Raw genomic sequence first — 24,693 nt, 5'->3', positions numbered from 1 at the left:
GCAAAAGATGTAAAGACTGACCGTGTCCAGATTCCATTCGGAGACTGTGCGGAGGTCTTTGAGGAGGTAGTGCCAGGAGACCACGCTCTTCATATTGATGTGCATCTGGTGCCACAACGACATCACTTGCTGGTACAACTGCTCTGTCCTACGAGCACGGCAATCGATTGTCAAATTCATTAAAAATGAACAAATATGTATTTTATTTGTAATTGAGCACCAATTATAGCAACATTTTTGCCTTAAAAAAAAAGACAAAAAAGTATCTCCTATGCTTATGGTGTGACTGAGAGACCCGAATGATTCACAGTGATGTTATACTGAAAAAAAAAAGTTTGCAAAAAGCCTGCCGTGTGTGCCCACCTGCTTGCGGCATCGATGGTTTCCTGATTGGGCGGCGGCACGGTGAAGCAGACGGACGGCACCATGGCTTCGTTGCCCGTGGAACTGATCACCTTCCACTTCGTGCGCTGCCCGTTGTCCTCCAGCACGCATTCCTCGCCGCGGGTTATCGTGATCTGACAGCAGTCATCCAGGGACGGGAGGGAGGAGGCAAGAATGGAGCACGGGGTGATAAATTAGTTGGGAGTGAAAATGAGAATGGAGGCGGGAAAGAGGGAGAAACAAATGGACATTTTTGAGTGTTCAGATGATTCAGAAAAAAATAAAAATAATTTAGTAGTGCAGTTAAATGTGTCAGTGATCCAAACAAATTAACATGCAGAATGTAAATCAAGACAACGCAAAGCCAAATGATGATGACTGAATGAGTTTCACTGAGATGATGATAGGAAGGTGCACTAAACAAGCCCATTCACAACTTCATATTTGTATCCAATTGATACAAATATGGATGATGGTCGATACCAATGTCGGCGTTTACCTAAAACTTTTTAGTTACCAAATTATATTCTGGGATGACTAATTAGCAACAAATTAATAATCCATCTTTTCTTAACATTTCAAAGCCATGAAAATCCATTCAAATTTAGCCTATTGGATGACGCGTCATTTGCAATATTTAAAACGTATTGGTATCGGCAATACTGGTTTTGTACTTTCTTGGATCAAGATTGAAACCGACATTTCCAGTACCAAACAAATCAGATTGTCTTTATGATTTTGTTGATTTATTTAGTAACAATATCAGCCATACTGATCCCAGTATCACACACTCCATAACCAGACTCCCTTTACCCTATTGTTAATTTATGGTACCGGTATCAGTAAATGGAATCTGTGATCTATTTAGGAATGGGTCAACACCAGATCTTGTGGTACTACACACCGATACCGGCTTCCGTTGAACATGTTATTGATTCGTATTGGTTTTGGTGACACTGGTCACAGTATTATTCACCACTATTGGATTCCTTTTTACATTTTGTTGATTTGTCATTAGTATTATACCAATTATTAACTTAGTGTCACATCAATAACAAATCTTGGGAGCATCAGACACGACTAACAGATTTTGTGTAAAACTGGTGTATAGTACGTATCAGTTTCGGTGTCTGCATTGCTGACCTCTACTTGTTATCAGATTGATATCAAATCTTGCAGTTTCAGTGCTATCAATCGTAGTGACACGGGCCCCGTATTGACTTTAGATCAAAACAACATCTTGTAGCCAAGCTCAAAGCCAAAGCCCAAGCAAGCAGATTGCGTTTGTTTGCGTAAGAATGATGCGACTTGAGTGAGCACAGAGCGAGGAGGTGGAGCCAATCGTAGGCAATCGGTAAGACAAAATGGCCTCTCTACCTGAACGTTTGTCTTGACAGCCCGACGGACGAGTGAGGAGAAGGAAGAAGTGAAAAGGGAGGGAAAAAGATGAGGTGATGGAGAGAGAAGAAAACAAGATAAAGTGACGGAGAGAACTTGTGCTCGCGTGCCAGATGACTGTGATTTTAAAAACAATAAACATGAGACATATTTCAATTCTGAGCACATGGTTGGTGCTAACAGAGTAGCTAGCATTGAGCCAACTGTGCAGAGAGGATAGCTTATTTAGGGTGGAGGTGTAAAATAATAGTGTGCAGGTGGGAGGGGCCTACAGTGGTGAGCTGGTGGTCAGATATGTGCACAATTTGGGAATGTTGTCCTTTTAAATTAGTTTTTAAAAAGTTGTGTTTGCGGCTACCTCAATTTGTTTGTAGTCGCACACGGCGCGGACGGGCATGGCCGCTGGCAGGTGGCTGTCGGGACAGCGGGGGCGCAGCTGCACCAGTGTCTTGGCGCGGCCCACCAGGCTGGCCACCTTTCCGCGATGCTCGATCAGCTTCTCTTTCTCGTCCTGCAGGCAAGCAGGAAGAATTTAAATGCTGGTGTTGTTCTCATATTTTAAATCTTGACGTATTTTATCTGTCCCATCTGTCCACAATGAATGTCACAGCACATTGTTGCCATGACAACATCACAAACAAGTCATCTAAAAAGAGCTACGTGTGTGGGTGTGTGTGTGTGTGACATACAGTATATATCAAGAATGTGAAGGTGGGTGAAATTCATACCATAGAGTCCTGCAACAGATCTTCCAGCCTGCTGAGGCGGCTGTTTCGGTCGCAGGTGTACTGCCTCTTGATGCTCTCCTGCAGCTGCCTCAGGTACGATTCGCAGTCGCGCAAATCGCTCATGAACTGGAAGTAGGCCGTGTTGTCTTTCAGATGCTGCTCCACACATAAGCAAAGCTGGTCCACCCACAGCCATTGCGTCTGCAACGCGGCACTGTACGCCTGCAGACATCATGACCAAAGGTCCATCATGCATGTTTTTTTTTTGTTTTTGTTTTTTACGAAAAAGAGAAAATGGAGGAATCCTCACCTCCAGAGTCTGCTTGGCGGGATGGTTTTCCTGACACAGGCGCAGTGCCATTTCCTGGAGGGACCGCATCACGCTGTGTTTCTCGTCTAAGTCGGACCGCAACTCCTGAACACATTGAAACCAACCAGCATTAAATTAAAGAATAACAATAATAATAAAAAAACACTTCATGTGGCCCTCAGTTATTTTGGGGGGAAAAAAATATGTTCATTGCGATTTTGTTGGCGGCGCGGGCACCCGCAGTGGCTCCTCTCTCTCCTGAGGAATGTAATTTCAACTGTTGCACATGTCGCACGTTTGACAATATAGTTGACTTGGCTTGACTTGAATGACTGAATGTGAATGAATGTGGGACAAACATACTGTAGTATAATAACGAAATCTTTGAGCGAGATGATTTTTGTGAAAATGAGCATTAAAAAAATTGTCTACTTCAATTTGGTTTGCTGTTTTTAGGTAAGAGACCACGAGCTGTTTCTACTATTTTTGACCCGCACGCGCGTGTGTGTGTGTGAGTGTGGCTTCTCTACTCACACTGTACATCTCCCGCTTGGCATCCATGTTGGTGTTGTTGTGGCTCCAGTCGAAGGCGATCTCGTCCTCCTCGCGCTCGTTCAGCCAGATCAGCTCCTCGGTGCACTCGCGCACCAGAGAATGAAGACTCTCGAGGCTGCGTAGCCGACACGACGAGAGCTCCTAGCGGCCGAGCGAACAACACGACGTTAGTGGGCGACACTCACGACATACGGTTCATTACAAACATACACAGATGCACGGACAGACACACACCCGGAGACATTAAAACACACGCAGTATGAACGATAAACGTCCTCAGAGATTGACAGACACACAAACACAGATGACTGAAAACACACACGCGACTACAAACGCAGAGACTCAACACAAATACAGAGACACAGACAGTCATGGAGGGGCAAACACACACCCATGTTGGGATCTACATAATGTGTCTCTGTGTGTCCTTGTGAGTGTTTGCACATGTAGTCGTGTGCCCCCTTGCGAGTCCTTGAGTGCATATGCGTGTCTATGTGTCAATATTTTGTCATTGTCTATACGTGTGTGTGTGTGTGTGTGTGTGTGCGCACATCCCCTTTACTGACCCGTAGTTTGCCGTACTGATGCTCCAGTTTGGCCAGCGTCTCGCAGTAGTTGCTCCTGAAGTTGGTCGACACTTTGGCCTAAGACACAAACAACATCGTCAGCGTTGTTTGCCTGATGCTGTGGATTGTTTCGAACAGTCATGTTTACTTTGGTGTGAGTAAGTCCGTACCTCGTAGCTGCGAGCCTCCTGCAGGCCGCTCATCAGTTCCTCCACGGCGCCGTGCACACTATTATGTTCCAGCAGGTTGTTTTCCACCGAAGGAAGGTCCGCTCCCCATTCAGCTCCTTCCAAAAGCTCCTGAAACACACACACACAAAAAAAAGCAAAATGGAGCCAGGGGTCCTGACTTCTCCTAAGGGGCATCCAAACATGTGCCTAATCAAACCTGCGTCTCCTCCACCCATCCCAGAAGCTCGTAAATGAACCTAAGGCTGCCCTCGTCCTCTGACGAGGACATGGACACCAGCTGGGAACGAGTCATTGGGCGGCGAAGAAGAGCAGCCTCGGCAGCACCGGCGGCCCCCAGCAGAGTTTGGCCTAAAGAGAATCCGGGGCCCTCGGCGGGGGCGCGCTGGCTGAGATGCTCGCTAATCGTGAAGTGACCTTTTCTGTACAGGCTGGAACAGTGAAGTCGCAGAGAGACCAGCTCTTCTTCAAGGCACGTCAATCTGCATGGGGACAACATACACACTTTTGATTTATTACCTCAACCAGGGACACGGAATGATTGTGTTGATTCAAGATGCAACTAGTAAATAATTTATACGTCTCACACACACACAGATTTGAATCCTGATTGTGTCAATACACACAAGTCAGCATTATATTTAAAAATATATTTTTTTTAAAGTACCCCGTCATAATTTTAGTTCTACTTTAAATTGAAAGATTAATAAATAAACATCATGACATTAATTACTGATATATTTTTCCCGTTCCCCCTCCAATCGATTCTGGAGTCAAGTCATTCATGGAGATTATAATTCTATTTTGAATTAAATGTGCTAAACCAGATCGTGTGATTCCATTTAACAAAAGCAGACACGAGTATCTGTTAAATTTACTGACAGATTAAATCCAGAATAAATTCATAATCTGAACCGATTACGACCTATTACGATCCAAGATTGTATATTTGACTTGACAGAAGTTTAAATTTGGTAAGACGTGCACGCTCATGTGAATTGTGAACCCACCTGAATGCGAGCTGCTCCACTTGGTAGTATTTTTCATTTTGGAGCATTTTGAGCTCCTGCTGCATCTGTGCCATCAGCGCCTCGCAGTTGTGCAAGTAGGAGGCCAGTTCACTCTCGCACTGCACCGCCTCGCCGCTCTCAGACCGCGACATGTCCTGCGTCACATGGGATGCTTCAGCCAACACGTTCCATATCGGACGTCACATTAAAGATACGTATACTCACGGCTTGTAACGTGTTCTTGGCCAGGGTGATCTTCTCTTCGCAGTCCAAGGCGAGGTTCTGGAACTTGTTTGCTCTCTGAAGCTGCAACTCCAGCCTGAAGACACGAAAACACACACTTTTATATATTGATTACTATTTATATGTGGTGGTTCTGAAACATTTATTGCTTCTTGAAAAAAAAATGCATCTTAGATCACAATTGCGATATTGAGTGAAAACAGAATGCAATCATAAATTTTTTAATTAAAAAATTTGTCCCCTCGTTTCCCCAAGTAAATGCAACATCTTGCCATTTTTTTTCTCTTTCTCCTTTCTTCTTTCTACATACATTCTTGCTGCTGGAGGCTGTAAATTTCCCCAGTGTGGGACGAATAAAGGATATCTTATCTTATCTTAAACCACTATATTTGGTCTCCAAAAGGCAAATTCCTCCACAAAACATAACATTTTCCCTTTAAACCACAAAAGATTGCCACGATTGACACATTTGAAACTAAAATTCAATATCATGCCATCAAAACTCAATATTTACCTGTCCACGGCAGGTCGCAGAACCTTCTCCCTCTCCAGCATCTCCAGGATGAGTTTGCCCCACTCCTCCTCCAAGTCGTTGGGGTGGAGGCCCGGAGGAAGCTTCACGCGGCCAAACTCCATCCACACCTTGTGACACACACACACACACGCACACACAGGTCAGTAAACACTCCAACGGACAAGATGATGACAAGTGATGAGGTAACAGGGGGTTAAGTAGGACTCATCATCTGTTGGCGCTAACAATGACCTGCATTGTCAGTCTGCGAAAAGGCCACGGAGGGAGAATGAACCTCTCAACTCCACAAACGCACTTTATTTAAAAAAAAAAGCGACCAAATGCATTTTCCCCAATTGAAAAAAAAAAGCTGTCTGCTTGGTTAAATATTAGATTTGATATGCTTGCAAATGATACAAATGCTTTCATTGTCATTTCAACAAAACTAAACGTACCAATATGGCCTTACTATTCCCCTTTAACATTGTTTGCCATTTACCTCCAGAAGTTTATAGAGGTGTTCTAGGTGACTTTTTTCCAGCTCTTTGGTGGGAACCTCCGTCTCCTTGAAGTGGACATACTCATTGTAAAGTGCCTGCAGAAGCACAAGAGACAAAAGTCCAGAACTGATATCATTAACCGGTGGCAGTGAAAGAAAGGTCTTGTACTATCAAGATGCATCACCTCAACAATATTTTCTTGGCAGCAATTGTTACTTTCTTATGACACTAGCCAAGGTTTTGGTATCATCTTATGTCATTCCAGAAAGAGCAGAAAAATATGCAAATTGAGTCGGTGATTTCTGTCAGGAAAAGGCTGAGGATAATTTCCAAAAACAAGGCTTCACCTTGAGTTCTACTGGGTTCTGTGGAAAGTTCTTATCGGACATGATAGCCGTTTGCTGGCGGCTCCATTGGAGCAGAGACGAGAACTTGGACTGATATTCGGACCAACGTTGATCCACCTCCTGAAATATTAAAAACGAGCATGTTTTCATACACCGTTGGTGGTATTCAGCTTAAAAAAAAAAATTAAAAAATGCAAACGAATGACGTTGATAAGGACATACATGTGCGCCGATGCCCTCTCCTCCCTCTGGGATTTTGGGGAAGGCATCATAGATGGAGGACACATACGTGATGACTGATTTTTCATCTGGAACGGGAACATCCACGTCTGGCGGGAGACAGAAGAGTGACAACTTGAATAAAAAAAATAAATACTAGAGGATTTATAAAAGCGTCATGTAAATAGACAACAATCCCATTTCGGCTAAAACCTTCAATTTTCTATTTCATCCCTAAAAAAAATTTAATTAAAAATATATACATCAACCAAAAGAAAAAATATTAGGGGCGGGGGGGGAGATTTTGACCTGTGATAGGTGAGTTAGTATATAATCATTTAAAACACTAAATGAGTAAATCATAAGATAAGCTTTATTTGTCCCACACTAGGGAAATTTGCATATTAACCCTCCTTTTGTCCTCGGGTCAAAATGACCCATCACTGTGTTAATAACGCCCCCAAAACCCCCTAAATGATAATTTGATTTTTAACTTGAAATGTTATGACTTTTCCTAGATTGGCCCCAACTGCAGAAAAATTGAAATGTTTTTATTCACATTTCCATGGAAGCTGTACCAAAAAAAAAGTACAAAGGTGGTCTTCGTGTCAAAATGACCCATGACGCGAATAGGGTTGAAATCAAGGTCACAAAGTTATTTACACACCATAGAATGTTTCAGTGTTTTAGTTGTGTCTCAGATCAATTAGTAGAACACGTGAACAAGACAGTAGCAGACATAAACAAGACAAGATGGCGTTCTCATAGATGGCAGAATGCTTTTTGTGGATTTCAAGGGGCTATAAAGGTGTTACAGATGACAGGACTCCGAATTCTCTCTGTGCTGCCGCCATGAGTGTGCATTATGACATTGAAGAGGCTCTAGAGCTGATTTTTTCTGCTGTCCAGCAAGACAGCTGATTCAGAAGAGGAAGTGGAGGATGTATCAAAAGAAGATGGGGAGGAATATAACCCAGAATATGATGAATGATCTTCAGAACAAGAAGAAACACCTGAATCTGAAAGAGAGACTTCCCCCTTTCAAAGAATGGCAAAATAACATGTAAGAAGAAGAAATGCCAGTTCTGCCCTCAAAAGAAGGCCTATAAAACACATACTGTGTGCTATAGGTGAAAGAAATATATCTGAAAAGGCTGTGCACTTGCATACTGCGCTACATGTGAATGGGTCATCTTATTTTTCATATTTTTGTCTTGTATTATATTGTCCCAAATAGTTTACTGGAGGAAAAACAAGAAAGAAGGTTTGGTCATTGGAATGAATACAAATGCATCCATAACTCATTTTCGCACATTTTTTTCCTTTTCTTAAGCTATAGAAATCCAAGAGGGAGAACTATATCACACATAATGTGGTGAAGGACAAATTGTTTCGTCAAGTAATATGAAATTTGGTGTTTAAAATTAAATTTAGCTGCTTATTTGGGGGGGGGGGGGGTTAGTGAAGATGGGTCATTTTGACCCAGAGGACACAGGGTGTGTACAGGAAATGAGGACAACAGGAGGGTTAAAAATTTCACGAGAAAATGACTGCAAAATTAACATATTAAGTCAAAAATATTTTTTTCAAATGACATCCAAAAAAAAAAGGGGGGGGGACTTATTTCTCCCAATAGGGAGAGTAGTCTCTCATTGCACAGTAAAAGTCATAGGAGGCAAGTCATAAAATAATAATAATGATCAAATAAATCCTTTTTGGTATTGCATAAAAAACAAATTAAATATTTCTTTGGTTGCTTGAGAGTTAAAATGTACAGTTTTATTGAAAGCCAAAACATGATTCACTGTGCAACTGAGGAACTACTTTTCTTAACTAAAGAAATCACCCCGGTTAAGAAAATGTACTAAATGTTAGTTGTTACGTTCTTTCCTATAAGCTTCTAGAAGGCTCTGTGGCTGTTTTAGCAACCCACCAGTCCAGTGACAACTGAAAATATATCCTCACCCTCAGCGTCCAGTAGCCTCGTCACCCCTAGCGACTCGGCAATCTCAAAGGCGTGCTCTAAATTGTCAAGGTTGCTCTGCTGTGACACCGCCTCCATGTTGATCAAGTCGGGTCTGGTGAAGGTGGGGGAAAAACACACACAGCTGTGATAAAAATTATCTAAACTGGCAAAAAAATATTTTTAAAAAAAGGAGCTATGGGGCATTGTGGGTGGGACACTTCGAAAAGTGACAGCAACCTGTATCTGTGCAGCAGGGCGTTGAACATGCGTCCGTCGCTCCACGACGAGGTGAAGTTGACACAGCGCAGGCCTGGGTAGCCTTCGGTAGCCTGCTGGCTCCATAGTAGCAGCTTCTCTTTAGCGGTGAGGTCACCCGACTCACCGCACACGTAAATCTCGGAAATCTGCGTTGGGAGTATGAAGATTGGCACTTGAGAAGAAGAATATGCAATTACATTAAAAACCGTCATTCTCATGCTCATTAATCAATATTTTAAGCACGGATAAATCGTGGTTTGCTTCAACTGCTCATTTTAAAACCGCATCTCATCAAGAGAACCGTGAAAAAAAAAGAAAATGTACAGACACAGCAGTGACTCAGCAAAGTGCACCTAGCAGCTACCTGGCAGCTATGCAGCACATTGCTGCATCACCTGATTGCCGCAGTTCCTACCAATGGTGCACACCGTAATGGAGATTATTTCAATACAAACAGCACAATACAAAAAGGTTACAGACATAAATAATGAGCAAGTAAGTGAGAAGGTGGAAAAGGCAAGATGCTCTGCGCTGCCTTGATTAGACTCTTGGGAAAGAGGCAGGAAACAGGGCCACTCTGCCTGATAATACACACAACAGTGCACGATTAGAAGCCCTTGAATAGTACAAGAACAGTCACCCGCTCTGAAGTCTGTGTGAGAAACATATGCAAATATATTTTAATATACGCAGCTTCATTTGGAGTATCGTAGTTCTTCACCCGACAGGCAAGTAAGCTACCGGTAATACTTGGGCTAACGCGCCTTATGTGCACTAACCTTACACATTTGAGGTGACCATGCGATTGGCATGCCAGTGTACCTGTTAAAGTACAAGTGTAGAATAAAAATCAATCTATCAGCGCACCAGTGGTTGGGATTTAAGGTGGTGTCGCATTCATTCCATCGCCCTTTTTACTGTACCTCCCCCCCAGCTTATGTTTAAGGCGAACTAGTGCAAGCCCTTGCAACCTCAGTAAGAAGAAACAAATTAAATCCATCAACATTCAGTTTCTTGTAGGATTTACACTCCTCCGGAAAGTTCTCCACCCCCCCCCCAAAAAAAAATTCTCAGTAACTTCAGAGTGGCTGCGATTGGCTGGCAACCGATTCAGGGTGTCCCCCGCCTACTGCCCGAAGACAGCTGGGATAGACTCCAGCACCCCCCGCGACCCTGGTGAGAATCAAGCGGCTCGGAAGATGAATGAATGAATGAATGAATGAACTTCAGAGTGGTTAAAAAGACCTGAGCTGACCTGCGGCAGGTGTCGATCAGCAGCCTGTTGCTGCTGCAATGTCTGCGAACTTTCCGCCATCGCGTCCAATCTCTCCGAAGAGCAATTGGTTAGCTTCTGCCAGTCCACCTGGCTGGGAGTGGTGACGGCCGTTTCTGGCGAGGTGAGTGGGAGGTCACTGGCATAGCCCGATTCCAAGAGAGAGCATCTCTCTTGCGTTTCCAAGCCAAGTCCTTCACTGACGAGATTGTCGGGCATCCAGGTTTGGTTGAAGGCGTCCTCTTCCGTGTCTCCTTCGCCCTCCGATAGTTGGACTTTGAGAATATTTCCGGTCACCGGAAAAGGAGCAGGGGGCTCTTTGCGCACTTCCACTTGACGGTCACACTCACCCTTCCACACCGGAGAGCCATAGTCACTGGGGTACACTGTCCTCACCACGCAGAGCTTACCATCCACCTCTTTGATGTGGACCACACCATTGTGCTCTCCAAAAGAAGACTTCACCTCTAATGCCCCCGCTGCCCGTCGTTTGATCCGTTCACTCCCTGTCCGCTCACATTTATTTGATTGGTCTTCTTCAAGCGTGCAAGGTTTTTCCACGACCCCGTGGACTTTCTCACGAACGTGGCAGATCCTACCGCCTCCTGGGGTGGTGGTACTGCCCGGAGGTGGTGCGGTATAGATCGGGCTCGTGGTGGTGGTTTGACTGGGGATGCTGGAGACGTCAACGACAGACCTAGCAGCGGCTTCCTCCCCGGGGAGGCAGAAAATTCCTCTCCAGGCCGGACTGAGTTTGGGGGTATTCAACGCGGGCAACATTCGATGAGAGCTTGGCCCACTGCTCGAGTCCCAAGTCCTTTCAAAAGGAGGCTTCGTCTCGACAACTTGAGGCTCATCATCATTCCCGTTTTTCCGTCCTTTGCGTCGTCGCCCGAAACGTAACCGCTTCTTGGTTGACAGCGGAGGACCTGCGACAACTTCCGAGTCTCGCGGAGGCCTGACACAACCCAGCGAGTTCCCCATCTTCTCGTCGTCAGTCGCGGCGGAGAAAATACTTTTCAAACTGTGCCGCGGCAAAATCCCATGAAATTATAGACTCTTGGGAGAAGGGAGGAGGGTTGGTATGATGCACAACAAAGCGAGAAAATGGGGATCCCATTTAAGAGGACCTGACAAAGAACATGGATGCCTTCTCTCTGGGAAAGAACCTTTTCAGCCAATAAATGATTCAGTTGCAGCTTCACCCCCACCCTGCTACATTTTTAACTCTCTCTTAAATGGTCATCGAGTCAGAGTACCTGTGCTCTCAAGCTGAAGTCAGAGTCCGAGTATACACAAGGGAACTGCTCAATTTTCTCCTTGATTTTACTTCCCGGAAGACTTCTGTGAGGGTTCAAGGACACGGACACCAGAAACATGCGGAGGTAAAGGAAAATTTGCAGGGGATTTCAGCGAGTGTTTTATCAAAAGGGCGCCTCGGCAAGCGAGGTGATAAACGGCATGTGGCCCATATGGCATCAGAAAAGTGCAGCATCATCCGGGGCGTCAAAGCATTACGGAGACCCGCAATATTTCAAAGTGTTCTTCCTCGCTCATGACACTTGGATTACATGTTGCAAGTCCTTGAATTCATGATGTACCCCCCCCCTGCCCCTCCCGCCCCTTTACTGCAGAAGCGTAGGTCGTCCCTGGGGAGAATTCCAATCCGGTAGGCTTAGCGAAAGAGGTATTAAAAGGCGATGCAGCCGATGTCTCGCGTCGTGAATGAAAGCTCTGATTTCCGAGTGCACCGCATCTGGATTGGTTGTGAGGGAGACACACAGAGCGCAGCCAGCCAATGTCGACGCAGAATGGAGCCCGGCTTGGCCTATCTTTTCACAGATTGCTGGAGAGGTGGGCATCAGCTTCAAGCAGTCACGTGAGCTGCCGGTTTTACAGGCGTCAAAACATCGCAGCAACTAATTCCTGCCGGGCATGTTCCTATGGAATCATCTATGCTTGACAGAAGCTGCGGAGAAACAACCCCAGGCACCACTCTGAAGACCGATGCCATCCATGTCAAGAAGTATCATGCGGTCAAGCAGCAAGAATTATTTCCGGCCATAAAAATTTTTCAATGTGCCAGGAAAGCCTCCATCAGGTGGCGCAATGCGACGGCACAGTAAATCCAGAGTTTGGGGAGGACGACGAGTCTTGATCTGTCCTTACGGCCCGGAGGGGAGATTTTATTTGTGGTAACAGCCCCTCGCTGCATCTAATTATGAGGAGGCATCGGGACTGAAGTCATGTCGCTGAGATAATCCAGATTCTGTGAACAAGACTTAAAAGTAGATTTTCCGCATCCGTCGTAGGGAAGTCTGGAAGTTCACCCCATTCACAGGGCGTCACCTCCTCAAGACAAGCTAGTTCCAAGCGACGTGATGGTGTCACTGCCTGATGTTTTGTGCCGTCACCTCCTCCCCCTGCATTCAATGCTGTTTTTCGGCCTCCTGTAGCTCCAGTGCCAGAATCTCGCCTGGACGTGTCCCCCCCCCACACCACTCATCCACCACCTCGCCTGGTTCCCACCGCCTGCTTGCTTGCGTTATCCCCTCGCTAGCTCGCCAGCAGAGGAAAAGCTTTTTTTTCTCCCTTCTTTCTTTTTTATCTCCTGGCTGCTGCTGCAGCTTGCTTTCTCGCGCTCTCTTCTCCTCTCTGTCACTTTCTCACATACAAACCAACCCTCCCTCTCTCCCTTGCTCGCTCACACGGCTCTCATCCTCCTCCTCTTTTCCACTTCCTTGTTGCTGCTCTCTCACTTGTCCTCGCTCGTTCATTTAACTGTTCGCGGACCAAACCCGCATGCTGGAGCCGAATGCTACAATGAACCAAAAATGAGCATCTGCGCAACCTCTTGTATGCTAACTCTGGCATATTTGATGATATCAAGGAGAAGGTACAGTACGTATATGGTTCTCTATATATCGCAGAGATGCGGTGGGTCTGGAAGCATCGATTCACTGTACTCCATTTTGTCTTCTTTCAAGGGCCAGATTAAGGCTTTGAATAACAATAACACACTTTTGCTCATTCAACACGTGACTCGTTGAATCAGTGACTGGCACTAAGAGGATTGGTAGCGCTGGCGCAACATTCTCAGGTCACGTTAAGTAGCAACAATATGTCAAAAAGCACCAAAAGCAATAGAGAAAGAGGAGAGTAAAACACACATGAGGAAAAACAGGATTGATTCCTGAGGCTTTCTCGCCTTCATTTCAGTGCCATTAGCTATGCTAGTAGCTTTGCGGACACGCACACCCACACTGATCAATTATTGGGATGCTGTTTTGGCAATAAAGAAGACTGATGCACATTGTAACCTTTCATTTGTATTTCAAATAGGTCCAAAATGTGACGCTATTGTGTATGAGAAGGCTGCACTGGTGACAATGAAGTCATGAGTCATCATTCCGGCTTGTGACCTTGTAGTTGTAGTTCTTTTCTCCTTTCAATTAGAGAAAATTTGTTTTAATTTAATGTGTCATTTAACCACTAAACATGCAGCACCTAAAGAACAGTGACCCATGAACAATATTCCGCACACCAAAGAAACAAAGTGAAGGAGGAGTTCTCATTTTTTAACCTGATTCTTAAGTGGAATATTACAAGCACCAGCTACGACCCACATGTTTTTTATAATTAGCTTGCTTCCCAAGCGCTGATCATACTTTCCATGACCGGACTGGCAATCGTGGTGCAAGCTAAATGTAAGCCTCCTCTCTGGTCTCCCTCCCCTCCAACTGTAGGACACGCACACACACACGCACACGCGCGCACACACACACTGAGGAGCTTCGGGAAAAAGACTACAAGCACTAGTTGTGCATGGGCTCCCTCTGGTGGTCTACGAAGTTACAATTCTGCTGTATTGACATTTTTAAAGCACAATGCATTTGGATATGGCCTTTAAGAATTGCTTGTTTTTAAACATACTCGTGTATGTACGTCATTCTATGTTTATGTATAATATATTTCAATTCCATGCATTTTTTCGTTAAATATTAAGTTTACCTGAATAAACATTATTATTATTTGTCATATTATGCAGGCCTCTTTTATTGGCTGCATCTTAGTGGCTTTCTAAGGCTCTGAAAAGCACATTTTTCAAAAATAATCTCATTATAAAGTCATCATAAGCGACCATTATGAGAAATGATGAGATCTGTATGTCATTAATGCGATTAAATCTTTTAACATCATCAAGCACATGTTAATGAATCGAGCCAGCACAGGAAGGCCAAAAGAGTCAGCACAGACCTGGAAGTGGAGGATGATGGTCCAGATGAGACCCAGTGTAAGTTTGGGGTTTCCGTCGGTGATGTCATCATTTCTGATGTTGACAAGTTTAACCTGGAGGCAAGTAAGAAAACACCATTAAAAAGTATCTTGTGTGTCAAGACTTTGAAGACCGTGAGGAGGAGACGGCCAAGTACTTGTCTTTGTTTTAGGAAGTCCAGGGCTATTTGGACATTCTGCAGTCGATGAAATCTCATGCGGCCTTTCTCTCTGGGCTGGAGCACACAAAGGAAGGTGAAAAATGAGAGTACGTAAAGAACAAAAGTACTGAAGATAGGAAAGAATTGAGTTGTTTTAGTGTGCAACTGAAGCAGAGTGCACGTGAAAGCTTCGATGCTCTGTGGAAAGAGTTAAAAAGACATGCGGACTGCAACAACCGCACAAGGTCAAAATATGTTCTTGATTAGAAGGTGACAAAAGGTAAATTAACACAAGATTACATGCATCAGATGAGTACTTTCCATTACTAGCTTCTTTTTTTTATCCTGAAGCCAGTGGGCAACAATAGTTTATATCAAAATCAGAACCATTTCAATTCGTCTTAAAATCAATCAAAAGGTTTCTTAAAATGAAAGTCATTAATCCAATACTTCAAAAAAACGATCAATAAATAATGACATCTATTAAATATAATCAGTGATCAAATATCACCACTTTCGATATTGACATGAAGGGAAAAAAAGTTATCAGCTCAGTCTACCGCAATAATATTGGTCTCTCTTTGCAGAGGATAAAAAATGTATACGAGTATTTTTACATTACACGTCTTGAGTGGCTGCCTTTCCGGCAGCTAAGATAAGATATCCTTTATTTGTCCCACAATGGGGAAATTTACTCCTATATTTTGTTGTTCTACTTCTTCCTTTCATAACTTTGCTTCTGTGAATTGGGAATTTCTCCATTGCCAGACTAATAAAAGTTTTCTTATCTTTTGCATTATTTCATGGCATGAAGCTAAGCTGACTTTATTCAGCAATGTGGTTCTTTTATACGCACAATGCTAAATTCTCTTTGCTTTTTGTTTAGCTTGCTAACTAAAAATGAATAAAAGTCGGGTGACTTATCTCAAGGCACCAGTCTATGTTCAAGTGATCAAAAATAACCAATGAGGCTTTCCGAATGAGGGCTTAAATTCAGCTTTTTTCCTAATTGTGATTCCTTGCGTCATTCAAGTGGCGCTTCGTGATATGCCGTTGGCTGTTATCCACACTCATGCAGCCCCACAGCGCCGCCTAGAGGGCGGCAACCAGAGGCAATCGGGGACGTACTCCCTGAGCTCCTTCCTCCTCATTATCATCATCATCACCATCCTCCACCGCAAGCAGGATGAGAGGAGGCGCACGCAAGGGAAACGCCCTTTTCAGGAATGGGGTGCTTCTGGGTTGCTACGGTAACAGCAAGGGGGTAAAAGGAGAGGGGTACGGGGGATGAAAAGAAAAGGAGGGGAGAGGATGGAACAATTGATTCGGAAGCAGATGGTGGTTTGACATCAGCACTGGATGCGACTGATGTCAACATCTTAACAGCAACAAGGTATGATGGGAAGCAAAGAGTCACCTGACCGCTCAGCATCTTTGAGACGTAACCCGATTTACTCGGCATGATCTCACTCAGAGATCACAGTGAAGCAAGAGGCAAATGTGCCTGAGAGCTTCAGGCAGTGTGAGAGTAGAAGAGTGTCAAGAGTGGGTGGCAGAGACAAGAGTGAGAGAATATGGGACTCAAAGTACAGAATAAGAGAGTAGTTATGAGAGAGTATGCGAGAGTGAGGCTTTGGCAGTGAGAGAGCGATAGTGTGAGACCAATAAAAGTGACAGTGTAAGAGCATGAGAAGGAGTAGGAGAGTAAAAGCAGGAAAAGGGTGTGAGATGATGAGAAAGCATGAGAATGATTGTGAAAGTGATGAGGAGAGTGACAAATTATGAGAATAAACAAGAGAGCATGAGAGGTCATGAGTGAGCAGTTGGAACATGAGAATGAGAGTGAGCTATAAGGTATGAGAAAGGGTAGTGTGAGTGAAATGGTTCAGAGAGACCATATGGAGTGTGACACCATGCGAAAGTAGGAGAGTGACACTGAGACTACAGTCGTGTCTGACAGCAAGAGTACAAGGAATGAGAGAGTATGAGAAAGTGAAGTGTGTGATGCCTACCAGGGTGACGCCAGAGAGAACCTCCAGCAAGGAGATGAGGTTGTGCCCATCTCTCAGATCCTCATAGAGGTCAGTGATGTGCTTCCTCACCTGCAGGAATGAGAGGACGTAAGGCAAGGGCGAAGAATATTGCGCTGCTATTCCTCGTCGTCATTTATAACCTAGGTTTGAATATTTCTTCCTTGGAATTCAGTTCATTTCATTCTCAACAGTCTGTTCAATTAGCAAAGTCCCGTGAAGGCCCAGAAACCGAAACCAGAGTCTGGGAGATGAGACCATTCAAGTCAGTCCGAGTCAAGTCGGTCATTATGCCGCGACGTGCTGCCAGGGAAACTTCAAAATAAAAGCGTCGAGGCGTTGATGGATATATATTATTTGGTAAAGTAAGGTTTCTTTTGAAGTTGGCGGCACGTTACGGTCATGTACAGCATAAACACTTGTTGATGTGGTTTGCTTGACTCCTCCTTGGCAGCGAACACATAAATAAGGGGTACTCCAAGCAGAGAAATAAATCAGGTATTTATTAGGGTGTGAGTGGTTGTATGAAGTTAGACTTGTTTCAGCCCTAAACTCCACTTTGTTGTTGATAATAAGGTGAAAGGAATTTTATAGCCAGGACTGACAGTATAATGTCGGCAATCCCAGGCATCATTGCAGCTAACAAAAGCGGATGATTTTTAAGACGTGTCACTTGACATTCAAACGGATACGACGATCTCTTTATGGCTTTGTGCAAATGTTATTTCTGTGTCTGTTGTCACTTTTATGAGCTCGGATTCGTCACTCTGCCGTCAAATCATTCAGGTAGGTTTAAAACTATTTTCTCAACACCATCTACTGGATTGATGTGTGTGCGCATACCAGAAGAATAGCTTTGAGTGTGTACACTACACACACACCTGTACAGCCGAAACAGTCAATTCAAAGTGTGTGTGTTTACAACGCATTGAGCAAACCGAGAGGATGATGTCACTCAGCAGGACATCATAGCGCTTGTTGGCGTCAACTTGTGGAGTCTTTGAATGAGTTTCTGCAGACTTTTGACATTGGCATATTTTTTTTCTTTGCAATGCTTTTGAATTATCTATAGTAGAAGTACTTTTTTTTTTGGGGGGGGGGGGGGGGGGGTTAAAGTCAAAAGGTAAAAACGTCCAATCAGCTGCTCCGCTATGCCACAAGGGGGCATGTTTGCACATGATGTGGAGGATGCAGATGCAGAGGATGCAGATTCAGAATTTATCTATTTATTCCTTTGAAATATATATTTTTATTACTTTTAGTGTATCTGTAATCATAAGTCCCATCCTGCATACACGTTTTAATTTTCCTGCCTTGTAACTTTACTAGGACACTTATCCTATCCTTTATTTACATTTTCTTCCTCTTTTTAGTGCATAGAGCCTGACTATACAGCGTGTAGATATTTTAAATGTATAGCATCCCAGCACTTCTATACTCCAAAAATGCTCTTCAGTGGTTTGTGACCTAGATTTTGCACACTGCTGGTACAGAGTCACATGTGCCAGCAGCCGCTGTCAGCGCAGTTGCCTCACAGTTTACAGTTACGGGGTCAGACAGACACCTTGTTCCTCAGTCGTGTAACACTGACGCCCTGCTTTCCATTCCTCACTAACCCCCGTGTGTGTGTGTGTGTGTGTGTGTGTGTGTGTGCACACGCAGAGTACAAAATCCCCAGTGCAATTCACAGCTGTGGCACCAACGGCACAGCATGCCATGATGTGCTGCTACAACCAGCTGTTGGTATCATTGAAAACGTTTTGAATCACCAATACGGTGGGGTTTGCTTTTTGACCTTTTTTTTTAATAAGAAAAATGGTGCTCTATGAAATTGCATGACTTTACCTTGATGAGATGCTTGTTGACCCACTTTGTGAAAGTCTTCTTCTGAACTCTGTCACGCTCGTCTGCGGGGAATCGAGAGAGAGAAAGGAGAGTTAATGACAGCATCCAAAAATATTCACTTTCATTTTCATCGTGATGGATTTCCCCTCGGTCGACACACGCACACTTTTCCAGTAAATTTGCAGGATTTGGAAAGAGCTAGCATTGTGGCTAATGGACAATAATTGCTTTGGTTCCCACGACTGAATAGCACAATATCGTGTGTGTGTGTGTGTGTTGCAAAGTTATAGATTAGACGCATGCACAACATGAAGTGCGCTGTCCATTAGTGACCACTTATAAATTAGTCAGCTTTTAAGCTTCTGACCTCAGCCATGGGGAAATTTTCTGAATTAATTGGTTTGTGAGGGGATGGATGAAACAAAGTAGTAAAGCCCCTAAAAGACATAGGTGTACGATATACATTTCATCTCTCTGTATGAATACTTTCATTTCCTGTCTAACTCTCTTTGGGGTTATCTGTTTCTTTATATGAGCTTTGAAAAACGTGATTAATGCCTCGTACATGTACTTTCAGAGCCATACACTTTGTGTGTTTGTGTAATATTACACACACACACGCACACACACACACAAACTGTGAAGGGGGGTACAATTTTGCCTTTGCTCTAACTGTCTCAGAGTAAATAGCTAAAACCTGTGGGGTTGCCCAGGGGTCAATCCTGGGACCGCTATTGTTCAATCTGTAAATGTGTCCATTAGTCCAGCTAATTTGCAGATCAGTGTGAGGATGTAGAACAACCGTGAAAGTGTACAGTTTCCCACTGATCCAAATTAGGGCCTTGGCGGAGGTCTGCGTTGTTTTGTCTCACTTGTCAATTGTGTTCCAGGACACCCATCGTGTTCCAGAGAGGTGATGCATTTGTTCTGGGAATAGGGGCTGATGCTGGGCCACCAATGTCTTATCTTCTGCCTCCTTTCTCCCACCACAAACAACCACTCACACGCGCACACGCACGCACACACTGCTGGAAACAATATTTGTCTCCTCCATCTCCATGTGACATCATGCCACTTGGGAGAGACTCGTGTGCTCGCCTTTCTTTCTTGTGTGTGTATAACACCTTGTTTTGAAAAATATTTGAGTCTACTTTGGTCCAATTAAGTCACCAAAATCTGACGTTTTGGAAAAAGTGAGGCCTTTCGACACTCAGGAAAAACAGAAAGCAGTTTAACATGTACAATGGTACATTGACTTCCAAACTGAGTCTCCTACTTAAAAAATATTGGACAATGTTTCAATGTTTGGCTTTTGAGGAGTGCAACAGCATGGAAACAACAAGACTCAGTTGGCCTAAAAGGTGTTTAGCTGTTGCCACAGAGACAGAGTGCCAAGCCACGTGGAGACGGACGTTATCATTTCCTGCACGGGCACGCGCACACATGCCTCTTAATACATTCAACTGCTAAAGTAGAAATGCTTTCTGACCAGGATGTTAGAGTGAGGACTAAGTACTGTATGTTCAATATCTCGACTGTACCAGAGTTAATTAAAGTATGCATGTACAAACGCACACGGAATAGATTTACAATAGAAGCAGGAAGGCAAAGTGAGTGTATTTCAACAGGCACTTGCGACATAGTTTCACGACACTGCAACAACACGTCTTGCTTCCCAAACCTGCTGCCCGGGTGGCTCAGCTGAGAGCAAATATGCTTTCAGACACTTTTACACAGCTTTCATCTCACGCTTGCATACACACTCAGATATGCACATACACTATGTGATCGTAAAGTGGATAAATATCATGAAATGGATAACTGTGTGTGTATATACTACATCATCGTGTGGAGGTAACTGGCACATAGTGGCACTCATTCAGGATACAATAGAGTAGTATTGTTGACACCCACATTCAGTCTCTCACACACACAAACTCTCTCTCATACTCTCACACATGCATACACAAGCACTCGCCAACAAACATGGACAGTGTCGCAGACAGACTCAAATACACACAAAACAGAATTTCTCACACGAGCATTAATTCTCACACATAGATCATCATACAGTCACTCACTCATGCGACACAAGTGCATGCACTCTCACAAACAAATGCAGACATACAGTAATCTCTCTCTCATTCACGCTTTTACAAAAAGAAACACACAGGTGCTCATGAAAGCACACAAATTCTCACCCTCATGCACTCACATGCTACCTTTCTTGAATACGCACCCTCGCTCATAAACGTACGAACGCACACACACCTACACACACATGCTGTCAATCACTTCGACACACACTGATAGACATCCTGCCAACCGCAGACTGACCTGCACAGCACATGCGCGAGTACAGGTGCGCGTTGAGGTGAGATTCATTCCTGTAGTCAGGCCACATAGTCTCTAAAAGCGTGTCCACAAGATGTCCTAATCCGCCCCCTGGCCGGCACCCGGTAAATCCCCCTCAGCCGTCCTCGCCCGCCATGTCGCCCGGGCCCATCGGCACTGTGCTTCCGTTGCGTTCTCCACACGTGTTGTGTCAAAGTGCCTCCTCTTCTCTGGCCCCTCCTCGCAGCTCACTGACTTCACTGTCCCCGCCTTCCTTTCCTCACCAGAGATCAGCTGGCCGAGGCTCTGCAGGGCGCTTCATCATTGCGCCTCACTCTACGACACTAACCAAGTCCAATTTTCACACCGGCTGTCAGCTTTTAAGTCTCATTTTCCTCGTCAAGTAGCTCTCAGCCTTTATGGACAGCCCACGAGTCAGTCAAGTCTGTAATTGCTCCTAATTTTAGAAGCTTGAATCCCTTTACCCCAGAGGCTCCGCCTTGCCTCCTCGCATCCCGGTGCCTCTCCCAGCTCGAGAAAATCTTGCTGTGTCATGTTTGAACCAAAGAGAGCCAAGTAGAGTAGAGAGAGGCGGCAGCAGCGAGTTGGCACAAGCAGTGACTGCCGAGTGAAGTTCTTAAAATAAATACATAGAATTACAAACATACATACATTAATTCATTTTAAAACTTTGCTTTAGGAAAGTCCACTAAGCTTAATGCTAACAAACAATGATTAACACCATAGCGAGCTAACCAATAGCATCAGTATCCTCCAAGTGGCCGAGGAATGCACACCACAATGAATTAATCATGATGCACAAAATGTTTAATTCTTTACGTTCTGTTAAATGTAATTTTACACAACATTCAAGGACCTTGGATGCAAAGCCACAATAGAAAGTGATAGCTCTCGCGTGCACACGCAAGTCTCACAGGATCCCGTTTCCTTTGAGCGACTCCTGTTTTTTTATTTAGCCTCTTCCAGTCTGACGTCTGACATGAAGCATGTCGGAGCAACTCAGATTAGCGCCTTTCTCGCTTTAATCTCCCTTACTCGCCCTTCCTCTTCCGCTCTTCCTGGCATTATGTCATTTTCAGTTTCACATTCAAGTTTCACTCTATTTAATTGTCAGTCGTTGAACCCCATGTGGATCTGAACATCAAGCCGTCCACATAGTGCCCACAGGACGAAGCACACTGCCCTCGTGTGGCCAGATGGGAGAAACATGAGTTTCTTAGAGTTATATTAATCTGGGCACTTCCTGTTGTACAAATCAACACAAGAGTACATTGTAATTGACTAATAAACTCATAGGAGACTACACCGGAAATAAAAAAGTTGGTCTTTAAAATGTAAATTTAGCTCACTTTGGGATAATTTGACTATTATGTTTTCTGTTGTGATGTTAGTGTCTCTCAGGGCTGCGCCTCGGGGCCTTTGTAGTTTTCCATTTAGTTTGAGGGATCTACTTGTTTTAAAGTTACTTTTAACAGCGTGTGTATTAATAGTTGTAGCTCTGGAGTCGCTGACCACTCATCCGGTGAATAACAAAACTAACAACCTTCCTATTCTGTCTGACCCTCTGGTAAGAAACTATGGCACTCATCACACTGTACGTTTCCTCAGTCAATGGTCTGACAGGTAGGTTGGCCAAAGAACAAAAGCCATTTTGAAGATGCTAGAGTCCAGTTACATCAGTCAGAGGTGGCTTTGGGCATGGGCCATTCATTTGCAGTCTGGACACATGGTGAAACACAACAATCACTTGAAACACTACATTTTGTTGAATACACACATGATTGATCACTTCTGGTAAGTGGCACACACGTGATCGCTCAGAGATAATGTTGACATAGAAGGGCCTGAATGGCTAAATTCTGGGCAGGGAAAAAATGTGTCCTTCAAATTCTTGATGAGTGACTTTCTGACCCTCCCCTTTTCACTAGTGGACTCTCAGCATTAAGTACACGTGCACGATAATAATGTGCAAGATATTAAACCAGCTCTCTATCAGCCCAGAGAGCTCAGCGTGTTTCACCTCTCATGCCAAGGCCCTGAGCTGGCACAATTCGAGGCAACCACATCACAGCAGATCAAAACAAGTCGCGTGTCTCGAGCAAACCAACAAATCCTAAATAGGCTTAAGACACTAAGCCTGCAATGTGACCCCAGCTGCAAGTTCTGGACCACTGTGGGAAATGGTGGAAAATATAAACTAACAAAATCAAAGTTTAAATGTGGAATTTGGTATTACACAAGCAAGAGAAAGCAGCAAATTAGAAGAATTTGACATAAAGAGAAGTCCATTAGGGCCCAAGGATGCAGCCCTGAGGGACACCAGAACCAAAGCAGACAAAAAATGTGTCAAATTAATTAAAACATAGCCTTATTATTTTTTGCAATGGCATATTATTTTTGACTGGAACTCCTTAGCTAGGGGAGATGTGACAAAAGTTTTGATCAGTGTATCGGAGTCATGGGTGTGCTGGATTCTATCCTTGCTGACGTTGAGCAAGAGTAGAATCTGGACTGGTCATCAGCCAATCACGGAGCATAACAAATTACCATTCCCATTTACATTCTCAATAAAGTCTACAAATCACAAAAACAAAACATTCAAGGATGAGACAAAGCACAAAGGCTCGAGCAGAGGCAACTGCATCAAAGTCATGGAAAGCTCTATTGGACCTGATATTTTGTTTTGTTTATATGAGATCTCAGTAGAGTGGCTTACTGCAAGTCCACTTGTATCAAGAGCTCACGGTGCAAGCAGCCAACAGTCTAACAAAGCTTCTGATAAAGCATGGCCTCACTTTTGGATCCAAATATGGACTCAAAGCACGATCAAATACTCATACGTGTGTTCTTTCACTGTAACAAGAGAAACGTGTGTGCGCCTTTAAAATAGAACAGTGCCATGTTTGCATATTAGCAAGCCTGGAGCGCTAATGATACATGTTAACACCTCACAAGGCAATAGCTGACCATTCCCGAAAGAACCAAAAGCTAATAGGAGGGTAAATGCACAGAAAGGCTAATTAATACCAAAAGGATGCTCACAAAGCTAGACTGATATAAAAAGTGGGTGAAGCCTCCACAGAAAGTGTGATGGCGTCATGTCTAATATGACAAGATCTACTTCCTTCCTGTGCAGGCAGTTATTACCTCTTTCAAACACGAGTGGTGCGAGGACACGGTGACGACGACGGCGGCGGTGGTAGAACCAAACGCCGGCAGCGGTGAGGAAGTGCACCGCCGCCATCAGGATGGGCGCCAGAACGCCTGGGTCATACAGGAAGTTCATACCCCCACCCAAAATAGACTCCCAATTAGGATCCAAAGGAAGATGAACACATCTCACATGGTCACAAACACAGAACTAGCCAGCTTAACAAGTGCACAGTGCTTTTCCCCGTGGAGTTGCCCTCCCTCTCTCCCTCCCTTTAAAGCTCACTCACTCTCGACAGCGAATTCCAGTTCCTCCAATCAGAGTGTTTGGGCGAATGAAATTCTAAAGCGGGAAGCCAAAAACTGCCTCTTGTGACTGCCTAAATGGGCTGTGGTACATTGAAAACTTTACTTAACA

The 24,693-nt window shown here is 44.2% G+C and overlaps 1 protein-coding gene across 22 annotated transcripts in view; it reads right to left on the bottom strand.

Moving 5' to 3' along the window:
• Positions 1–24,693, bottom strand: part of macf1a (microtubule actin crosslinking factor 1a) — a 114,847-nt gene that overhangs the window by 62,223 nt on the left and 27,931 nt on the right. For 5 of the 22 annotated variants that reach the window (XM_052072449.1, XM_052072452.1, XM_052072453.1 and 2 more), the window contains exons 1-19: positions 10,442–13,648; positions 9,166–9,332; positions 8,928–9,040; positions 6,966–7,072; positions 6,744–6,863; positions 6,396–6,491; positions 5,897–6,024; positions 5,365–5,458; positions 5,140–5,294; positions 4,329–4,611; positions 4,112–4,240; positions 3,942–4,019; positions 3,355–3,516; positions 2,821–2,925; positions 2,511–2,732; positions 2,141–2,293; positions 1,762–1,773; positions 364–518; positions 22–148 (exon numbers count right to left, since the gene is read on the bottom strand). In XM_052072449.1, the coding sequence (XP_051928409.1) occupies positions 22–148; positions 364–518; positions 1,762–1,773; positions 2,141–2,293; positions 2,511–2,732; positions 2,821–2,925; positions 3,355–3,516; positions 3,942–4,019; positions 4,112–4,240; positions 4,329–4,611; positions 5,140–5,294; positions 5,365–5,458; positions 5,897–6,024; positions 6,396–6,491; positions 6,744–6,863; positions 6,966–7,072; positions 8,928–9,040; positions 9,166–9,332; positions 10,442–11,443 (3,408 nt within the window). In that variant the 5' untranslated portion in view covers positions 11,444–13,648. Of the gene's footprint in view, positions 1–21; positions 149–363; positions 519–1,761; positions 1,774–2,140; positions 2,294–2,510; positions 2,733–2,820; positions 2,926–3,354; positions 3,517–3,941; positions 4,020–4,111; positions 4,241–4,328; positions 4,612–5,139; positions 5,295–5,364; positions 5,459–5,896; positions 6,025–6,395; positions 6,492–6,743; positions 6,864–6,965; positions 7,073–8,927; positions 9,041–9,165; positions 9,333–10,441; positions 13,650–14,716; positions 14,810–14,892; positions 14,971–16,907; positions 16,998–18,770; positions 18,833–21,107; positions 21,584–24,272; positions 24,470–24,693 lie in introns of those variants that run through there. The other 17 variants (XM_052072460.1, XM_052072463.1, XM_052072466.1 and 14 more) reach the window with 9 other exon arrangements.

The sequence above is a fragment of the Hippocampus zosterae genome, chromosome 7 (assembly GCF_025434085.1).
Source record: "Hippocampus zosterae strain Florida chromosome 7, ASM2543408v3, whole genome shotgun sequence".
Taxonomy (NCBI): domain Eukaryota; kingdom Metazoa; phylum Chordata; class Actinopteri; order Syngnathiformes; family Syngnathidae; genus Hippocampus; species Hippocampus zosterae.
Note: the sequence above shows the minus strand (reverse complement) of the source record. Positions and strands in the feature narration are given on the sequence as shown.